The following is a 20,461-nucleotide window of genomic DNA, read 5'->3' as shown; positions in this document are numbered from 1 at the left end:
CAGCACCGTATCTTCATTTCTTGTAGATGAGGCTGTACTTTGTGACCAAACTGGCCTCCAACCTCCTACCCAGGCAACCTAAATGTAGGGCTAACAGTTTAGTTTCAACCCTGATACCTGACAGTCCAATTCTGAGATTCCTGACTCAACTTTGAAGGCACGTGACTGGCACCACCCCACCCCCAGTCTCACCATGCAGTCGGCGGTCTTGCCTGGTCATGGTCACAGGACATGTGTCCACACATAGCTGAGAGATCAAATGGCTTTAATTGGGGGTGGCTCCTAGGTCCAGCCTGGGTCCTGTGGCAGTGGTGCCAGCAAGGCCAGTGGCCTGCCTGTGTCTGCCGCTTGGTTTCCCTTTCTTGGTGGATGTGCTCGGTTTTTTCCCCGGTTGATGGGACCGCAGGCCAGGGGCCGCCGTGTCAGTGACAGGGGCCCCAAGATGGGGCAGCGGCTCATCCTCCAGGGCCTTGAAGCTGAAAACATAATCCACGTTGGCCACCGCGTCCAGAATCTCAGGGACACTATAGTCAAAGGACAGCAGGTCATCTGGCAGGTGCAGGGAGCGGATGTCAGTTGGGAAGTCGTCCCCACCACCACCACTGTCCCGCAGTCCGGGGCCAGGACCCCTGTGCAAGGCCACCTCAGGTTCAGTGCCACCAGGGAGACAATCAAAAAGTTTCATGGCATCTTCTAGAAGGACCTTGTCTGGTAGGAAGAACGCACGAGCCACCTCGGGAGGCACGGTCTCACTTGAGCCCACTGGGGTGACCTCCTCCACCTTGGCCACCGTGGGCTCTCCAGGCCCAGGAGGGAACTGCAGACCCGGCCTGGCTGCACCACTACTCTGCAGCTCCCTGGGGGCCTCAGTGGGCCTCATGGTCACCTGGGGTCCTGGAAACTGGCTGGTCTGGCCACCGAGATGGCCATAGGGCCCAGGTGGCAGCGTGTGTGCCGTGGGGACTGTGATAAGCAAGGGAGATGGCTTAGTCTCTTTGGGGGTTGGCGGGGGTGCCAGGCCGTCTCTGAGCACCTCCATGAAGTTGAGGGGCCCTCCGTCCCGCATGAAGCCCAGAGCCTCAGGCACAGGCTCCTCTGGTGGAAGGTAATGTGTGAGGTACTGTGGCCCGCTGGGGGCCGGCTGGTAGTGGGGATAAAGCAGAGGTGGTGGCCCCGGGGTCTTGAGGTAGGACGGGGCCTCCAGCAGGTAGCCACCAGATAAGGCAGGACCCCCAGCCACTGCCACCTTGTACAGGGATGACTGGCCAAAGTCGGAGGTGGCCCACTCGATGCGGTAGATGCGGGGGTCGAAGAAGCAGCCGCAGGGAGCCATCTGGAAGCCTGTGGGTGGTGGACACCTGAGTGGGGCTCCATGGGGGAACCAGGCCATGGGGGTTGAGGGTCCCAAAGCCCAGGACATAGGACACAGCCTTGGCCTCTGAGGAGCCTTGTAAACTGGCTGTTTACCAGTCATCTGGGGACTCGTGGGGGACAAGACACACCGTTGGGGTCCTCTCCTCTGATGCCTCTCAGGAGAACAACGACCTGAATTCGGGTGCCCAGGCCTCTCAGAAAGCCTTGCCTAGTGGCAGCCGCTGTCACCAAAGCAGGCTTCAGCCTGCTCTCCAGTGTTACTTCAAAACATGACACAGTTCAGCTATGGGGGTATCTGTCTGGGGTAGAGGGGACCCAGGGCAATTCTGGGGTCTCATCTTGGGTGAGTATGAAGCCTGTTCAGAGCGAGGCTCAGGGGTGCCGGCCGATACCTGCTGGAGGGGCTGGAAGCACTTCCTGGTCAGAGCCGGGGTTCTGATAGTGCAGGTTAGCATTGGCTGTGAACAAAGGTGCCTGGTAGGTGGGGCAGGGGCCCAGGCCCCATAGCCATCACACACCCCTGTCCGCCACCACCATCATACCTACAGTGGGAAGGGGTTCTGAGCCACCTGGTACCTCAGGGCCCTCCAGGTTCTGCAGGCTGAAGCTTTCCTGGGGTATGGCTGGGGGATAGAGGGTTTTGGGATGCTGCATGGGTGAGACAGGCCACCCCGGGGGGGCCCGGGTGGCAGCAGAGGCACCTGGGGACAGAGTCCCGCTGGGTTCTGTTTGCACCGTGTTGCTAGGTGGAGGGTTCCAGTCCAGGGCAAGCCCATCACTTGGGTTCCGGAGGAGGGGGAGGGGGTGGGCAAGAGGTGACCCTCTCCACCCGGAGCCAGGTCTCTGTTGCTGCCTCCATACAAGTCACCCAATTCAAAGTCCCAAGGACACTGCCCAGCAAAACGGGACAGATTAGAGTCAGAAAACAGTGCAGATGGGGACCAGGCACCTGCCAAGGCCACCTCCTAGGAGAAGAGGAACAGAGGCCATTTTAGGACACCTAAGAAAAAGCCAGTGTGATGGACGGTGTGCCTAGGATTCTAGGAGTTCAAGGCCAGCCCATATAACATAAGATCTTATCTCAAAAAAACCAACAAAATAAAAGAGATTCTACAAGAATAAAATTTATTGTCTCTGTTAGCTACTTGTAGGCATTGGCTTTGTGCTTGGGCAGGAAGACGAAGCCAGGTGGAACTGGTCCAAGCAGCATCTCACTGTGGGGACAAAAGTGACAGATCAGGCCTGGGCCTCACAGCATCAACCTGTAGAGCCCTGGCCAGTGCGTACCTGATGCGAATCCAGTCTGCAGCCTGCTGGCTGGCCATGAGTGTCTCCAGGTAGTCACGGCCTAAGTAGTAGGGTGGCCTTTCATTGATCCTCTGTGGCAGTCGTTCCAGCAGGCCCACGGGCACATACCTGTGGGCCGGGAGGGCAGAGGAAGCAATAAGGCTCGGTGAGGTCTGAGGCTACAATCTCTTACCTTGGCCATTTGCCTGGTTCAGTGCCCACCTGCAAAGAAAGGAGAGCCACTCAAGAAGGAAGCGCCGGGTCCGTTCCACACCCTGTGTGTCAGAGCCCCAGTGTTCCAGGCCATAGTGTGTGAAGTCTCTCAAGATGTCCAGGCGCTCAGAGGATGAGATGTCCCAGTGTCTCTGTTCTTTGATCTCAGTGAACAGCCAGGGCTTGAGCAAGGCGCCACTACAAGGGAGATGCTCACTGAGGACATGGTGCCTCCTAGCTCCAGTCACCTCAGCAGCCAGGCCTCGGCCTCACAGGGTCCCCAGGTGCAGAAAGTTCTAGCATTGCTGTCCCAGCCCATCTGGCATCACTTACCGGGCAACCATGATCCCAGCAACCCCTGTCTGCATGGCACAGTTGGCATCCTCAAACGAAAGGATGTCTCCATTTCCTGAGGAGACACAGTGGGGTCTTGACAGTGGCAGGCCCCATGGACATGAGGACACCATCAATCAGTCTTGAGATTTCCAAAGAACCCAGCATCCTCCCAGCTGAGAGATGTGGTCCCAGTGGCTCTGGGCACCTACCAAACAGGGGCATGGGGCTGGCCACCTTGGCACACTGTTCGATGTAGGGCCAGTCGGCCAGCCTGGTGTAGCGCTGTTCCCTGGAGCGGCCATGGAGCTGTGGGGGAGGGAGAGTAATGAGGGTAAGGGGGAGGGTAACAGGCTGAGAGGCTCAAGAGGTGAAGGGCAAGAGGGGGCACAGGGAGACAGCAAAAAAAAAAAAAAAAACAAAAACAAAAAACAAAAGGAGACAGAACAAGGGACCGGGAGAACCACAGTAACCCCAAGATGTGAGCCCACTGCCTGACACCCACTGTGACCAGTGCGACACCCCAGTCCCGCAGTTCAGGCAGCAGTCGGTGTGCCAGGCTCACACGCTCCTGAACACCCGTGCGCATCTTCACCGTCAAGGGTACATCCAACACCTTCAAGAACAAGGGCAGAGGGGAAGCAGGGCAGGACTGGAGGCTCCATGCCAGCATCAAAAGGGGGGTGGAGGAGGGGCACAGTGCTGAAGAGACCAGGTTACCTCATTCATGCCCCGCACAATCTGTTGGAACTTGGCTGAGCGATTCATGAGTGCACAGCCACCACCCTGTGGGACACAGAGACCCTGGTGACCTCCCAAGAAACACAGACACTCCACCCATGTCCAGAAGGGGAAACTGAGGCACAAGGCCAGCAGGGCAGCATCCTGGGCTTGGCCCACACCCACCCTAGGCTCTTAGGGTAGAGCAACCAGCACCTTCTTATAGACGAGGTCGATAGGGCAGCCCACGTTGACGTCCACGAAGTCCACGTCAATCGTGCGGTTGAGCAGCTCAGCACACTTGGTCATGGTGTCAGGGAACGCGCCCTCCAGCTGTACCAGGCAGAGTCTGGTCAGTGACTGGCCCCCATCATCATACTGTCCCCCAGACAGCAGAAAGGCAAAGCCACGACACTGCTCCTGAACATGGCAACCTCCTTCGGGGAAAACACTGACCTGAACCCCGAAGATGTCCTCGCAGGGGTGGCGCTTGAGCAAAGCCCACTCAGACATCTGTCCCTGGAGCAGGTTCGTGCACATGGCCATCTCACCGCAGGTCACATCTGCACCGAAGCGCTTGCAGATACGGCGAAAGGGTAGGTTTCCACACTGGTCGGGACATCAGAGGTCAGTAAAGCAGGGACACTGGGCCAGCAATGTCCCAGGGAACCAACCACTGAGCTGCCCACCCAGTCACCTCCTACCGTGGTTAAAGGAGCCAGGTACAGCTTTCCGCTGATGTCTAGCTGGAGGGAAATGAACACATCAGGCCTCCTTCTCCCACATGCTCTCTCCTAACACATTCTCCCTCCCCTCTGCTGCCGGCTGCTGGACACATCGAGACCATTTATCTTAGGAGCAAAGCTCATCAATGACTGCTCTCTGGGAGCCTCTATCCACCCTTGAGAAGCCTCGTCTCAGCCTTGCCCTCAGGAGACTCCCATGGCACCCTTTCTCCCACCTCATGTTCAGGCTCTTTCTGCTGAGACAGGATGGAGGACAGGAAAGGCCCAGCACAGGTATCTGCACCTTACCCGCTTCTTCTCACAGGGCCGCAGCCGGACCACATCCTCGTCGGTCAAGGGGCCGCAGGTGGGCACAGGGCTGCCCTGCCCGGCACCGTCCCCTCCTATGTTGTCTAGCTGGACATGGCAGCTGCTGTGCTTTGGGGTCAACGTGGCCACAGTGCTCTCAGGGGCAATCGTGGGCATGGGGCCCTGGGTAAGGTGGCTCAGGGCCTGCTCAGCTCGCTCAAAGCAAACTTGGCGCTTCCGCAGCTGCTGCTGCAGAGCCCTGTCGAGGCCATTTCGCACCGAAGGGAGCTGCGCACAGCGGGCCACCACCTCCTCCTGCACCAGGTTCTGACCCTCAGGTCCCAAGTGTGCCCCAGCAAAGCGACAGGTCATGCTGTAAGGGCACCGACCGAAGGTGTTGAAGAGCACGCAGTGGGGGCCCAGGTCTGCTGGTTTGGTCTCCAGGTAGCGCCCCACATCATGCAGGAAGCGGCAACGGTCTCCAAATGCACATGGAGTGGCCGACTCCTGTGAAGGACATGAAAAAACCAGGAGAGGGCTGAGTGGCCGGGGTAGGCCATGTGTATGTCCTGGGTGAGTGTCAGCAACCCCAACACGCCTGTTTTAACAGCCCTAAAGCTGGAACGGTGTCAAGCTGGAGTGGCAGGCCCGAGGTCAAGAGCACCAGATGCTCCTGCACATGACTTGGATTCATAGTAACCAAGTGGCAGCTCACAAGCACCTGTAACTCTAGCTCTAGGACATGAAATAAAACAGTGGGCACACCTTTAATCCCAGGGCTTGGGAGTGCCTTCTGAGTTCAGGACCAACCTGGTTTACAGAGTGAGAAACCCTGTCTCAAACAAAATAAATCTATAAATGGGAGTATGTGCAGATAGGCTGATGGCTGACATTCTGAAGGCAACACTGTGGACAAGGCAAGGCACTGCTAGGTCGAGTCCCTGTAGGCCAAGGGGTCTGTGTATTTGTCATAGCACAGCATCTACAGACTTGGAGCAGCAACCTCTCACCTGAAGGAGGGATGGGCAGAGCCTCTCCTTGTCATAGTGTGCGGGCTTCATGTGGGGCCGGCTTTTGTTTTGGCCCCGGGCCCTCTTGGGCATCTGCCTTTCATGGGACTCAACTGCCACCTCTGTCTTCCCATTCTCCTGCCCATCTTCCAGGCGGATTCTTTTGGCCTCCGGTTCAGCTGGGCCCTCTGTAGGCGTTTCCTGGCACGCACCCTCCTGCTTGTCTGCATCCAGGTATTCGTGGAACCTTTCTTTGGTGGTGCGGTACCTGCCAGCGAGGGAGAGGCTCAATTTGCATAGGGAAAGGGCCTTAAGGGCTGACATGCTCACACGCTTCTGCTTGCAGGAAGCTCCCCCTACTTAGAATCAGCCAGTTTTCACAATAGGTGCCAAGGGGACACCTATTTTGCACTTGAAGGACCCATTTGCGTCCCTGCTCAGAGAACTGCATTGTCTTATGGGTTACCACACACAGATACCAACATTCTCGGAAGACTACGAATGAACTACAAATCCCAGCATGCTTGACAACGAGAATCAAGCTACCACACTTCCCAGGAATTCTTTCGACGAGAGCCATTTTTTTTTTGCCCCTCGCAGAGACTACAAGCCCCAACATGCACCCCGGCCCTGCTTCTGGTTCCCCAAACCTGCATATGCGCACAGCCAGCCCAATTGCTAGTCATAACACGTGTTATACTCGAGCGTCAGCAGAGGGTAGGTAAAGGCTTTGGCGCCTCCGGGATGCCCCTCTCCAGGACGCCGCCACACCTCCCAGCATGCACCACTCGCACCGCGCCACGGACGCCGGGAAGGCCACATCAGCTTCGCTGATGGGCACCAGCGACTCACTGAGCTTTAATGGGCGCCACCCCCCGTTCGCACGCGCCAACTCCGGAGTCACCGCCACCACCGCTCTCAGCTGCTACCTCCGCAGCCTCCGCCATCGACGCCCCTCGCACTGGCTCTGGAGTGTGGCAGGAAAGTCTTCCGGGTCGCCCGTGTCTTCTGGAGCCTACAGAAAAGCGCACGCTCAGACCACACCAATAATACTAAGGCGCGCGTGCGCAAGGCCGTCTGGATGTGGGGGAGGGCCGCTCAGGAACCGGAAGTGCTCAAGAGTCCCGGCGGGGTTCCCACGGGGTTCACGTCGGTCCCCCGTGGGTCACTGTTGCCTAGTAGAAGTGAGTTCGTGTTGGGGAAGGGGAATGCAGCTCACACTGACCGACTCTGCTTTTTTTTTTTTTTTGGCAAACGTGTCCAATATTTTATTAATAAAAACCGCAGCCCGTAGTGTGCACGCCTTTAATCCCAGAACCGGGGAGACCGAGTCAGACGAATCACTGATCTATAGAGCGAGGTCCTGGACAGCCTGAGCTCCACAGAGAAACCGTATCTCAGAAAACAAGCAAAAACTCGCAACAGTTTTGAAGGATCAAATGACTTCACAGGGACACACTCTCCTTTGATAGTACCCTTCGTGAGCCACTGTGGCCCATAAACGAGTGGCAATTTGTATTATTTTCATTGTACCGCCTTTTTTTGTGTGCCAGTGTACCTTTGAAAGTGACATTTACTCATCTGTTGTGGAGATGGGGGAGGGGGGTCTCCCGTGTATCTCACGTGTACAGAGGCCACATGACAATTTGGGGGTTTCCTGCCTTCCCATGTGAATCTCAGGGATTGAACTCGTTTCCTTGGACTTGACATACGGCGCTTCTCCCTACCGATCCCACAATTACTATTTTAATAAAAGTTTGCTTAAACATTTAAGAACGGCACTTGGATGGAGGTAGTGTTTGAGGCCAGCCTGAGCTACATGTCTCAACCAAAGCCAAGTCACACCAATCAGTAGTTATATTCATTTAATTCCTGGAGATAGGGTCTCGCTCTGTAGCCCAGGCTGTCCCTCAACGAACAAACTAGACTGTGCTGGTTGTATAACGTAAGGGGAAACTGAGGCCCAGAAAGGGAAAGGAATTAATTAGCCTAAGACCTCATTGGCGCCCTGTTTGATTCATTGCTCTCTACCGCCCTCACTGGACAAGATGGAAGTGACAATATGTATGTTAAGACTGGGGCTCCTTTGTACTGTCTACCTTGGGTTGCGATAAGGACACACTCTTGGGAGATATAGGGCTGCAAAGGGCAAGGAAGGGACAAGACCCCTTCCTCAGAGCGACTTCTGACCCTTCTGTGCAAGGCAACCCGCGCTGGCTTTCCCGCAGGAGGCGTGACAGCCAGGCAGTTGATCACTATGAAACAGTGCAGCACACATGCTGATGCGAATACGACAGTGCTGACTGACCCCTTAACCAGGAGCTCAGGGCGTTTACTGTCTGCCGGACCGGGTTCCAATCCTGAGCACAGACTCCATTGTCCGGGCCCCGCCCCAGTCCTTCCGCGTCCAAGGATGGCCTACTCCATCTACTTCCTAGAGCCAGCCCTTCTCCTAGTCTCCTCCGGTACACCCCTTTCTCCTCTGGCAGTTTCCACACCCTGGCCCCGTGCCTTTCGGAGAGTCTGTGCTCCCTGAACTGAGGGACCCAGATAATCCCTTGGAGCTAAGGCAATCCATCCGAGGCCTGATCTCAGCTGACACCAGGGAGTGAGGGAGGCAGGTGGCTGTTGCCCTGCTATCATTTAAGGAAACCTGAGCACCAAGTAGGGGCAGGGAAGACCAAAGGGTCCCACTGCTGCCTCCTCCCATCTTCTGTGTCTCTTCTATTCTTCCTATTTATTTACTCTCAACGATTTTATTTCCACCCTTTTTTTAAAGATAAGGTCTCAGGTAGTGCAGGCTAGTCTCTAACTCACTGGGGTCAGAAATGACCTTGAATTCCTGACCCTCCTGCCTCCACCTCTCAAGTGTGTCTGCCACCAGGCTCGGCATTTTCTCTCTCCTCTCATTTTTGTCTTTTTGTGACAAAGACTCCCTTTCCAATCCAAGACAACCCCAAACTCAAATTCACGGCAATGCCCCTGCCACATCTTCCCAAATGGCCTGGATTCACAGGCTGGGCTCCTAACTTTTCTGTCTCCAGGTCTGTCCACCTGGATTCCCCACCCCCACCCCTAAGCCGCCCCTCCCCCTCCCGTTATGTCTAGCAGGTGCAGCCCTGGGCTGCGTGCCCGAGGCTGGCCTCCCGGATTTGTGTGGCAGATTCCTTTATCTGCGTCTGCAGCTGGGTCCTTATCTCGGGGCTGCAGGTCGGGAGCAGGGGGATTAGAAAAGCCAGGGACAAGCGGGGTGGGGTGCGGTAGAGGGGGTGGTCGGAGAGCTCAGCATTACTGCATCTGACGGCGCCAGCACGTGTGCGCGTGCGCAACACAGCCTGCGAGCAAGCCCGCCTCCAGCCCTGCCCACTGTGCTAGGTCCCGTTCCTCCCCCCCCCCCCGCCAGCCCCCCAGCTCCCCGCCCCCCAAGCTCCTTCCGCCGAAGCCGCTGCCCAGGTGGCCCGCCTGATGCGTTTCCCACCTTCCTGACTTCGGCGGCGGCTGGGACCCGGCCTTCACCTCTGACCCTTTGCTGTCGATGGCCCCCAGGGGAACAGCTCCGGTCCTGTTTATACCATCCCAGCCTGGATCTGCAGCTTCGCTCCTTCCTGCCGCCCACGGGCTGCTAGGGTCCCTTAGCCTCGGTTTCCACCAGAGAGTGTGTCAAGTGATGCAGAAGGCCCCTCTGCGTCTCCCAAATTAGGCGTGACAGTCACCCCAAAGTGGGGATTTCCAGGACAGCCTGGGCTACAGAGCCTTTGTCAAAGATCAACCCAGGGCTGGTCTCAGAGGATGGAGCCTTCGCTGGGACTGCTGAAGCCCCGGTTCCATCCCTAGCACCTCAGAACCAGCACAGAGAATATGCCCCGAGATCAGGAGTTCAAGGTCATCTTGACTACATAGCAAGTTCCGGCCTCAAAACGAAACCCTTGCTAGAAGGGAGCCTCAAGGACAATCCTGCCCTGTAGAGGGTACCCAAGTCTGGGCCTGGAACACACTTAGGAGCTATTTTACAGATGACTAAACAGGCTGGGTGGGCCATCTCATCCCAACACACACTGCTGCATGGTGCATGCGAAGTTAAAGCCATGTGAGGTGGCCAAGGGGGACACAGAACACATTGAGTTCCCAGCCACCTCCAACCCCTCTGGGCTGATCCCTGAGAGTTCCCTGGGGGGTCCATCCTCCAAACAGCTGAATCTGAGCCAATTCCTAGCACTAAGATGGAAACTTCCTTACCAGCCAAGTTCATGTTTTGGCCAGATGCTGCCAGCCTCCCAGAGCCTTGGCCTGGGTCTCCACCCAAGAACAGAGTGCTTCCCCTTGGGAAATGATGGCCTCCCAGAAAGGTCAGGCCAGCTTCGGAGTGGGGGAAGATGGGTGGGTGGACCATGACATTCTGCAAAGTCCCAAGACACGCCTCTTGCTGTGTGACCTGGAGCCCTGCTGCTGACTTCTCTGAACCTCAGGTTTCACAACCACCTGTCGACTACCAAGCAGGCTGGTGGCAGGGCAGGCTGTGGCCGGTGTTGCTTGGAGATACAGGAATAGATAGATACAGAAGGGGATGGACTCCAGCACAAGGTGGATGGAGGCTGAACCCAGGTGCCATCCTCTCTACCATACCCTGGCTGAAATGGATCAAAGAAAGGGACATCGTCTGTCTGTGCATCTTTGAGCCTCCGTTTCCCCAAGTCTAGGTTCTGACAGGACACTAGATGCCACCCCACATTTGTACCCTGCTGTGGGAGGTCCAAATGTTGTTGACACCGGTCCCTTGTCCTACACAGCCTGCATCTGGGACAAGAGTCCAAACATAAAATACATGTAAACACTGAAGCCAGCAGCCCTGAGATCAGCAGCACAGATGGCTATGACCCTTCCTTCTCCAAGTGGGGTGGCATCAACTGGACAGTCTCCATACAGCATGTCCCTCACCCAACAAGATCCCAGTGGGGGATCAGTCTCATTTCAGCTGGTGTAGAGAATACTGGAAGAATTCTGACGCTGCGTGCATGCGTGTGTGTGTGTGTGTGTGTGTGTGTGTGTGTGTGTGTGTGTGTGTCCCAGTTCCCAGCTGAGGTGTGACTCACAGAACATGGCAGGGCGTCTGTCAGTTGCTGTCTGTCTAAAGGGGTGGCACAATGTGTGGGTGATCTGGAAGGCTATTGGGATAGATGACACTTGTATTTCTGGTGTGACCATGTCCAGCCCTGAGCAAGAGAGCCACTTTGTGTATCTGAGGCTGTGGATATTCCCCGTGTTTGTAACAAACCATATGCTCCAGAAATGGGGTCATAGGTGGGTGCATGTTCTGTGTCCCCATCCTTTGGCTCTCGGCTGACGGTGTCAGCTCTACCCTTGTACCCCTATTCCAGAGGAAGAGCCCAGTCTTTCAAGTTGCTGTTGCCAGGACAACCATTTTATGGCGTCCACATGGTGGGCACATGTGTGTGTCCTGCTCCCCATGTGTCTGCCTGCCCCACCCCCAGTCACAGCTGGGCCAAGTGAGCAGAGACGGCCACAGGACGGCTGGTGACAGCTTCATGGGGGCTAACCCAGTAGGAGCGGGCTCTGGCTAGCTCTGTGTGCAAGGAGGCCCCAGCCTCCCACACCAGCCTCCCAGTTGTGTCGTGTGTGCCTACAGGAGCTGTGGGGGTTTATTGCACATGTTATATGTTGTGTGTGTCTGTGTGGGCCTTCGCACCAGTGGCAGGTGTGACAATGGAGACAGGGGGCAGCTATATTGCTTGTGTGTCTGTGTGGGTCTGCGTATGTCATCCAGCACAATTGAGGGTGTGTGTAGGAGCCTCAGGGGAGATCCTCTGTGTGTAAAGTCAATGTGCTTCTGGTATGTTCAGAGCCTACAGTTAAGTGTAGTGCTGTCAAGGCTCTGTGTGTGTTACCATGTGCTCACCAGGTGTCCAGCTCTGAGTGACAACAGGGATGGAAAAGATATACCTTCACATAGACTACAGGTTGGAAGGACCCATCCTGATTGTCCCATCTCTCCATTTCAAGCTCTCACTCATCTCCCCAGGCCAGTTCCTCACCCATCTCCCCATGCCAGGCCCTTACCCATCTCTCTGAGGCCCTCACCCCACTCCATCTTCCCCATTTTCCCCGTGCCACACCTTTGCCCTATCTCTCCCACCCATACCCGGGTCCCATTTCCTTGTCCCATCCCCCCGACCCTATCCACCACCTCACCCCTTCCATGCCCTGGGCCCTGGGAAGCCTCAGGCACAGGAAAGAATCAGCTGCCTCAGGTCTCTGACAGATGACTTTCGGCTGTTTTGACACACAGAGTCAAACAAATCCACAAAACCGACTGCACCCGACATGCACATGAGCACAAACTCCACCAGCGTCGGGGGGTCACCAGCGGAGGCCCTTGGGAAAGAGTGAGGCTGTTTGGGGGTTAGGTCCCGAAAAGGTTTCTGGAATAAGTGGACCTTAAATCAGAGGCAGGTGGCAGCCAAGGGAGCTGAGGGATGTCCAGGGAGGAGCGACAACCCTGGTTTCTCAGCAACTAAATGGCGGGGGCGTGGCCAAGGCAGTCTCGCCCCACCCACTCTGCCTCTGAGAGACTGAATTTCGCTAGGGGGCGCTTACGGATCGCAGGCGGCGGAGGAATAGGGTGTGGTGGGTTTGAGTGATCAAGTCCCAGATGAGGTGCTTTTGGGAGGAAAGTCATCTGTGAGAAACGGGGTCCCCCACGGTACTCTGAAGGGCAGGATGGTGGGTAGCGTTGATGGGCTTAATCTACTGCCGAATCAGGATCTTCAATCCTACATAATCTAGGGTGTCTGAGAAGAGACTGAACTCGGTTTCCCTGGGAGGGTTTCTTGGAGCGGACAGAGGGGTGGACTTAGGTGTGGGGAGGACTTGTTCGGGGACCACGGGTGGGTGCAGGCCTATGGTTGGGAAAGAGGGTATCAGTGTGTCTTGGGACTCTTAGATGACTTCAGAGAGCCCGGAACAGCAATTGGGTGGGAGCGATGCTATAGAGGTTCTCTATAGTTTAGGGGAGCTAGATAGGGAGTTCGGAATATGGGGCAGGAATGTGCGAAGTTAGTGAGGACTAAATTCGGGGCGCAAAGTCTCGGATAAAGGAAAGTCCCCGGGAGAAGTGGACTGACTGATTGATCGATAGATCAGTGTGGCTGTTTAGGGCCTCCCAGGTTGCTGCCACCTGCTCTCCCCGAACGCCCCTACAGCTGTGGGCAGGACGAGGGCGGCTCCTGAGCCCGGGAAACCCTATGCCACGCCCACATCCACGCCTCCCGAAAGGCCACGCCCCCTCGAGCCCAGCCGGTCTGAGGTGCGCGGCGGGAGCGGAGGGAGAGCGCGCGGTGGCTTCGTCCGTGCGCCCCGCGCCCGGCGCTCCTCGCGTGGTCCCGCGTCCTGAGCGCGCTCCAGCCTCCCACGGGTGCCGCCCTGGGGTGCACTGAGCCCGGCGAGCCCTGGGAAGACAGAGAAAGAGAGGCCAGGGGGGGAACCCTATGGCCCGGCCCGTGTCCCGCACCCTGTGCGGTGGCCTCCTCCGGCACGGGGTCCCCGGGTCGCCTCCGGTCCCCGCGATCCGGATGGCGCACGCAGTGGCTGGGGCCGGGCCGGGCTCGGGTGGCCGGAGGAGTCACCACTGACCTGGTCATCTGGAGCCTGCGACAGGTAAGTGGAGGCCAGGGGTGCAGTGTGTGGGGGGTCCCAAAGCCCCCCTCCCAGGTCACTGCCGGTCTCCGTACACGACGGGATGCGCTCTGGGCTCCTACGACCCCCGGTGCCTGTGGAAGGCTACTGGACCTGCGGCCCCCCATGAGCGCCCCGTCGGTCAGGGAGAATGGAGTAGGGGGACTTCGTGGTCACAGGAAACCCTGGGAGGGGGCCCAGCCACGCGCAGCCCTGCGGCGCACAGAAGTAAACAGGGGCGCGTTCCTTGCGCTCGCGGGGACACCGTGTCCTCCCCGGTAAGGGCCGGGCCACTGGGCTCCTGAATCGCTGTTCAGCCACAAGAGGGCGTAGGGCTTTTTGGAGGGGGGGGGTCCCTTAAGGGCAAAGCTCAGATTAGAAACGGGGGTGTGTTCCCCACTTTCCGAGTTCTTGTTCAAGATTATCACCAGATAACTCGGTTTATGAGTGAGAAGTCACCAGGCCCGCCCAAGGTTGCTGCAGAGAGTGGGCAGACTTCAGGTGGGACCGCCCAGGGTAGATGCTGAGATGGGGAGGGCGGAGTGTGTGTGTGTCGGGGGGGGGTAGGTAGGTAAGTAGGTAGGTGTGTAGGGATGCCACCTGCCTGGCCCACTGGGTCTGGCTGGGGTACTTGAGGGGGGGTGCTCGGAACTGGACCCCTGGATTTCTGCCCCACCGCTTCGCAGAGCTTCACATACTTGGTGTTCTGGGACACCCTTTGTGTGTGTCAGCGCCCCAGGCTGAGGAAGCCCCATGAGGCGTGACTGGCAGGATGTCAGTAGCGGGTAGATTCCAGCCTGACCAGCCCATTCCCCGCCCCCCCCCCCAGCCCCTAGCCCGGGGCCCCCGACAATCCCTCCCGCTCTTTCATCCGCTTTTTCGGTCCTGAGCCTGCTGCAAACCCCTATGCAACCACAAAGGGCTGGCTGTACCAGGGAGTGAGAAATGCCCTCCTCGGCCAGGTACACCCCATCAACCAGGCGCCCACCTCAGCTGGGGATCCTGTCCCGAAACGCCACCATCCTGTTCTCAGAACTAAATAAACAATCACACAAACTCGGAGCCAGGCATCCCCTCCCCCGCCAAAAAACCAAACAAACAAACAAAAACAAACACAAAAGCCAGAGGTGTTTCCGACAAATGTTTGCCTATGGGCAGTGTCTTAGAGGCAGACACACTGGCATCCACGGACGTGGGACGCGAACCCGTGTGACTAGGTGATGGAGGAGTAGGAGACTCTGGGAAGACTTCCTGGAGGAGGGGCATTACAACTGGGGCTGGGCAGGATGAGTAGGAATTTTGTACGTGGGGACGGCAGGGACAGCACTTGGCTTCTTTGGGGACAGTCAGTGACCCGGTGGTGGGTGGGGAGAGAATGTTCTGGAAGGTTGAGAGAGGAAGTGTGGGGAACAGGTATGCCTCGGCCTGTTATCACAGCTACTCAGGATCTGGAGGCAAGAGCATCAAGGGTTCAAGGTCCTTGCTACATAGGGTCCAGCCTGGGTTACACTGACTCAAAGAGAGATGAGAGCAAAGTTACAAATAAGTCAATGAGACTGGAGCTCTCCATGATGACCACAGCCTGTGACACCAGCTCAGCCCCGGGGTCAACTCCCCTGCACTTGCCTCGCACTCACACGTATATTTAAAATAATGAAAAGAATTCCTTTAAAAGGTCAGTAAATAAACAGAATAGAGGGGGAGGGAAGTGCTAAACCACCCAGACACTCAGCCCCCTCTCTGAGAAAACTGAGGTCCAGACCAGCTGCCACCTGGGGAAACCGAGGCTGGGAGAAAAGACACCTTTATCTAGGACCCGCGACCAAACTTGGGAAGGAAGTAGAGGGCAGGCAAGTCACCTCCCTCCCCACCCTGTTACTGCCACACCCGGGGCCTGCCTCAGTTTCTCTTCCAAGCCAGATGGTCAGGACTCTGGGCAGGGTGACTCTTCCCAGCCCCCCTCAAGGCCCTGTGGCAGCGGCTCAGCTCGAATTAGCCTGATCCGGTTTTGTACGGGGGGAGGGGGCGGGGGGGGCTCCTGCTCACAGGTAGACAGATTCAGAGTGGGCACATGCTGCTGTGCTGTGTGTCCTGCCAGGGAAAGTCCACCTCTCTGGTCCTGCGTGGCGTGGGGTGGGGAGGAAAATGGAGGGAACAGAGAGTAACATGGTAGGGAGAAAGGGGGCTTCTCATCGGAGGCTACAGAGTCCCTCCCCATTTTAAATCCATCTGCTGAGCATTGAGCCACTACTGTCCTATGTTTAAGAATGTATGGAGGCAGGGTAGCTAAGCTGACAGTTGCCCTCTGACTTAGGCATACAGGCACCGCGTGCTCCCGCATACATACACGTGGAAATAAGATAAAATCTCTTGAAAATGTAGTGGGGGCATTGAAATTGGGGCTTTGAGGTATGAGCAGGAGTTTGGCCAATCAGGCATTGCTTGGGCTCCAAAAGTGCAGCAGCCCTGGGATTCTTACCCCTTCTGTCGAATGGGAGGGAGCGGGTGTGTTCCCCCTTCAACTCATCAAGCCCCAAATGCCTTCCCAGGCCATGGCCCCCACAGCTCATCGGAAACAGCTGTGCTCTGCAGATGTTGCTTTTTACCCCAGATGTGCATCCCGCCAATGGGTGGGGCTCTTGGAAGGAGGTGAGGAGCCAGGCTCTGGGAGGCCTCAGTTTCCCCATCTGGAACCACTAAGAACCCATGGACTGTCAAGGAAAAACTGTTAGTGCTGATGAGAAAACTGAGGCACGGATTCTGAAAAGTATGGGTCTGGGAGTCCCTCCTTCCCCGGTGCCCCTATGGTTTTTCTAGAATTAAACAATCCCCCAAACTGCAAGCGGTAGCACATATCACTCAAGAGATGGAGGCAGGAGAGTCAGGTGTGCAGGGTCATCCTCAGCTACATACTTAGGCTACAGGAGACCCTATGGGTCACAGGAGTGAGCGGGCTGAGAAACAGGTTCAGAAAACTGAAGTTCAGTCCCCCACTACCCCCAACCCTCTCAGGTTCTCACGGTTGGGTCGTGGTGGGACCCTTGGGGTTCTGACTGAAGATGGGGAAACTAAGTCACCACGGGAACAGCAGCAGGGGTGGAACAGTTGCTATAGAGACGGGGCAAGGCAACTCTCCTGGTCCTAGTGGAGGGACCAGGCTTTGAAGGATGAATAGGAGTTTGCGGCGGTTAGGGCTCAATTCCAGGCCTTGGCTACTAGCCAGGCAAAGCACCACTATGCCTGGGCATGCGCACACCTCCTCTGTACACATGTCTGCCGGACATAACTGCAAATGGGGAAACTAAGGCTGGAAAGAGGTAGGAACAGGAGAATGTGACCCTGGGCAGGACGCTTGCCAGGATGTGGTGACCCTTGACCCCCTTCCAGGGGCCTCTGCGCACCTACGTCACCCCCCTAGGATACCCCCCCCGCCCCTTCTATGCCAGACACAAACCAGTTGGGTGACCCCGGACAGAGGGGCCATTGTTCATGGATTCAAAGCTCAGCTGGAGGTGCGCAGTCCCAGACCACTGGGTGGGTGCAACCGTGCCACCCCCTGTACTGGCATTTCCGCTGTCACGCTTCCTTAAAGAGCTCAGAGGGGAAACTGAGGCACTCACTCCAGAGGGAGGGTGGTCATGCCAGGACAGCCTCCCAGGCCTCAGATGCGGAGGACACGGGTTTGGTTCCTCACACCCACAGGCAGCGCACAAGCCCCCGTCACTCTGCCCCGGGGACCCCACGTTCATTCCTGGCCTCCATGGGCAGCATACATGTGTGGTGCAAGGTCCCAGGAATCATGTGACTAGGATTTGAGTTGAATTCACAGAGTAGAGTTTAGCAAACCATCGGCGCCCAATAAATGTCAGACGAGGACAATTGCATGCATGGTTTACTGAGAGAGTGAACAATGGAGAGTCTTGAAGCCTCAATTTCCCCAAATGTCTCCTCTGTGTTGGGGCCATGCAAATTGAATGCAAACGTCTTCCAAGCCAACGCACGCTAGGTAAGTAGGGGGTGTTCTAGCCTCAGGGAATGTGTGCGGGTTGAGGGCTGCACTAGTTGGGAGTATGAGGGTGCTTAGAAACATACTGTGTGCAGTGACCAGGAGTACTAATACCCTGATGGAGGAGGCGCAGCTTGGTAGGAGAAACTGAGGCACACAAGTAGGTTACAAGGATACAGCCCCATCCTGCTGTCACCCCTCTCCTGCCTGGGCCCCTATCCATTGCTAGGACACGCCAAGCATCCTCAACCTCAGGGCTTTTGCACCCACTGTCACCCATCTCGCACACTCCCTACCTTGCAACTATTATCTCCCCGCAGGCCAAGGCCCAGGATGAGGTGCTGGAAGGCGGCGGCCCTGGTGTCGCTCATCTGCAGCTCCCTGCTGTCTGTCTGGATGTGCCAGGAGGGTCTGCTCTTGGGTCACCGCCTGGGACCCGCGCTCGCTCCTCTGCGACGCCCTCCACGCACCCTGGACGCCCGCATCGCCCGCCTGGCCCAGTGTAAGCCCCGCCCCGGAGGGAGGGGCTTCTCGGAAGAGGTGCCTGGTGGGTCCGCTCCCCTGTTGGGGAAACCAAGGCTCAGGCGGGCAGTTGGTGTCCTGGAAGCAGTCAACCAACACTGACCGGAGAGGGTGTGGCAGGCTGCACGTGGAACACTGAGGCCCTTTGCTTTGGGGGTGCGATTTTTTGCTTAATTTTTTCTTTCTTTTTGAGACGGGGTCTCCTGTAGCCCACACCGGCCTCAAACTCAGAGTACCAAAGGATGCCCCAGAAGTAATCCTGCCTCCTGAACCCCCTCAGTTCTGCACACCCTTCAACTACAGACAAGTGGGGGTGAGGGTAGGGGGCAATGGCAGCCACTGGGATACTGGGACCAGGACTTAGGTCCACGCCACTCAGGACTGCGCATACATAGCACGGGCTATCGCTCTCGAGACCCAATTCCTTGTCTCCCTCTTCCCGCCACAGATCGCGCTCTGCTGCAGGGCGCCCCCGACGCGGTGGAGCTTCGAGAACTTTCTCCCTGGGCTGCCCGTCCCTCCGGGCCGCGCCGTCGAGCGGGTCCCCGGCGTCGGCGTGCGCGGCCAGGCTCGCGGCCGTGCGGGCTGCGCGAGCTCGAGGTGCGTGTGAGCGAGCTGGGCCTTGGCTACACGTCGGACGAAACCGTCCTGTTCCGCTACTGCGCAGGCGCGTGCGAGGCGGCCATACGCATCTACGACCTGGGCCTGCGGCGCCTGCGCCAGCGACGACGCGTGCGCAAAGAGCGGGTGCGAGCGCACCCGTGCTGCCGCCCGACGGCCTACGAGGACGAGGTGTCCTTCCTGGACGTACACAGCCGCTACCACACGCTGCAAGAGCTGTCGGCGCGGGAGTGCGCGTGCGTGTGATGCTACCTCACGCCCCGACCTGCAAAGGGGCCCTGGCGACTTTCACGAGAACTGAATTCACATAAAGTGTGGGGAACTCGCCTGCCTCTGGTCATTCATGCTCTGAGGGGAAGGTGTGTGAATAGGGTTGCCCAAGAGGCTCTGTGGCTCCTGGTGGCCTGGGAGAAAAGGGGAAATAGATGTGAACTAAGAAAAGCAGTCATGGGAAATTGCCTTACTGGATGAGCCCACAGAAAATGATGCATCTGGCCGTGCGGGCCTATAATCCAGGCACTGGACAGATACAGGAGAGGCCCGGTATCGAGTTCAGAGTTCACCATCTGTCTTGGGATTTCTATGATGTGAGGAAACACCGTGACCAAAACCCTCAGCTTATACTTCCATATCACTGTGCCTCACCAAAGGATGTCAGGACAGGAGCTCAGACAGGGCAGGATCCTGGAGGTAGGAGCTGATACAGAGGGTGCTGCTTACTGGCTTGCTCAGCTCTCATAGAATACAGAGCAACTAGCCCGGGGATGGATGGCCCCACCCACAGTGGACTGAGCCCCCCACAGCAATCACTAATTTAGAAAATGCCTTACAGATGGATCCCATGGAAGCATTTCCTCAATTGAGGCTCCTTTCTCAGATGACTCTAGATTGTGTCAAGTTGACACAAATCTGGGCAGGACACCCTCTGAGACCACCCATACATCTTTATACAAAGACAGCTGGGGGGCTGCAGAGGACCTGGGTTCAAATTTCAGCACCCACAGGGCAACTCACAGCCAGTGACTCAGCTCCAGAGTGACAGCCCCTTCTGTCCTTGCATACCACATGTCTATGTTACAAATGAAACACACATAGTTACAATGCATCCATCTTCTGTTTAGGAGAGAGAAAAAGTAAACAATAAGGAAGGAGAGAGTGGGAAAAGATGATGCCCAGTGTGATCGGCCAAGTTTGTTCTTCCAACCCTGGGTCATGACTTTTAGACCAAAGGCTAAAGTTCTAGAGAACTGGAGGCCATATTTCTTTCCCTAGCTAAGAATACCCATTTCTCACTACCGACCTCCTCATGGGGACAGGTCTGGAGTGGGTGCGAGCCCACTGGCATTTACCAGTCATGGCTGGGTCCCCAAGGACCATGGTCCTGTATCTCTAACACCTTAGCTGGGCACAGAGGTTGGGCATAGGCAGGGGGTGTGGATGTCTTGGCCTTGGTGTTACGCTTGATGCCTGGCTGGCCTTGATAGTGGCAGGGAGAGTTGGGTTCCCAGAGATAAGGATGGGAGGCCCATGGAGAATAGAAGGGTGCGTGTGATAAGACATTTCCTGGGAAGATGCAACCACACACACACACACACACACACACACACACACACACACACACACACACACACTTGCACTCTTCCCAGGTAGGG

At 56.9% G+C, this 20,461-nt stretch overlaps 3 protein-coding genes across 3 annotated transcripts; 1 reads left to right on the top strand and 2 right to left on the bottom strand.

Moving 5' to 3' along the window:
* Positions 1–248: 248 nt before the first annotated feature.
* Prr22 (proline rich 22) lies at positions 249–2,451 on the bottom strand. The gene is made up of 3 exons (XM_032900781.1): positions 1,917–2,451; positions 1,767–1,832; positions 249–1,341 (listed from the first exon to the last, which is right to left on the bottom strand). Exons 1-3 carry the CDS (start codon positions 2,026–2,028, stop codon positions 266–268), a joined length of 1,254 nt encoding a protein of 417 aa, XP_032756672.1. The 5' UTR covers positions 2,029–2,451; the 3' UTR covers positions 249–265.
* Positions 2,452–2,478: 27 nt separating this feature from the next.
* Dus3l (dihydrouridine synthase 3 like) lies at positions 2,479–7,156 on the bottom strand. The gene is made up of 13 exons (XM_032900780.1): positions 6,824–7,156; positions 5,972–6,239; positions 4,962–5,468; positions 4,632–4,673; positions 4,384–4,536; positions 4,144–4,260; positions 3,928–3,993; positions 3,713–3,823; positions 3,420–3,516; positions 3,208–3,283; positions 2,884–3,072; positions 2,662–2,790; positions 2,479–2,588 (listed from the first exon to the last, which is right to left on the bottom strand). Exons 1-13 carry the CDS (start codon positions 6,916–6,918, stop codon positions 2,516–2,518), a joined length of 1,923 nt encoding a protein of 640 aa, XP_032756671.1. The 5' UTR covers positions 6,919–7,156; the 3' UTR covers positions 2,479–2,515.
* Positions 7,157–13,293: 6,137 nt separating this feature from the next.
* On the top strand, positions 13,294–19,137 carry Nrtn (neurturin). Its single transcript, XM_032899460.1, has 3 exons — positions 13,294–13,642; positions 17,987–18,168; positions 18,637–19,137. Exons 2-3 carry the CDS (start codon positions 18,000–18,002, stop codon positions 19,053–19,055), a joined length of 588 nt encoding a protein of 195 aa, XP_032755351.1. The 5' UTR covers positions 13,294–13,642; positions 17,987–17,999; the 3' UTR covers positions 19,056–19,137.
* Positions 19,138–20,461: the final 1,324 nt, after the last annotated feature.

Source organism: Rattus rattus, chromosome 4 (genome assembly GCF_011064425.1).
Source record: "Rattus rattus isolate New Zealand chromosome 4, Rrattus_CSIRO_v1, whole genome shotgun sequence".
Classification (NCBI taxonomy): domain Eukaryota; kingdom Metazoa; phylum Chordata; class Mammalia; order Rodentia; family Muridae; genus Rattus; species Rattus rattus.
The sequence above is the reverse complement of the archived record's forward strand: the minus strand, read 5'-3'. Positions and strand labels throughout refer to the sequence as shown.

Bases quoted from the DNA above. Each gene is read 5' to 3' on its own strand.
- Prr22 (XM_032900781.1), bottom strand. From the start codon at position 2,028: ATGCAGCATCCCAAAACCCTCTATCCCCCAGCCATACCCCAGGAAAGC. The intron at 1,833-1,916 runs GTATGATGGTGG...CTTTGTTCACAG, and splicing joins AGAACCCCTTCCCACTGTAG to CCAATGCTAACCTGCACTAT. The intron at 1,342-1,766 runs GTATCGGCCGGC...CACCACCCACAG, and splicing joins GCTTCCAGCCCCTCCAGCAG to GCTTCCAGATGGCTCCCTGC.
- Dus3l (XM_032900780.1), bottom strand. From the start codon at position 6,918: ATGGCGGAGGCTGCGGAGGTAGCAGCTGAGAGCGGTGGTGGCGGTGAC. The intron at 4,261-4,383 runs GTCAGTGTTTTC...TGCCTGGTACAG, and splicing joins AGGACATCTTCGGGGTTCAG to CTGGAGGGCGCGTTCCCTGA. The intron at 2,589-2,661 runs GTACGCACTGGC...TTGTCCCCACAG, and splicing joins GCAGACTGGATTCGCATCAG to TGAGATGCTGCTTGGACCAG.
- Nrtn (XM_032899460.1), top strand. From the start codon at position 18,000: ATGAGGTGCTGGAAGGCGGCGGCCCTGGTGTCGCTCATCTGCAGCTCC. The intron at 18,169-18,636 runs GTAAGCCCCGCC...TTCCCGCCACAG, and splicing joins CATCGCCCGCCTGGCCCAGT to ATCGCGCTCTGCTGCAGGGC.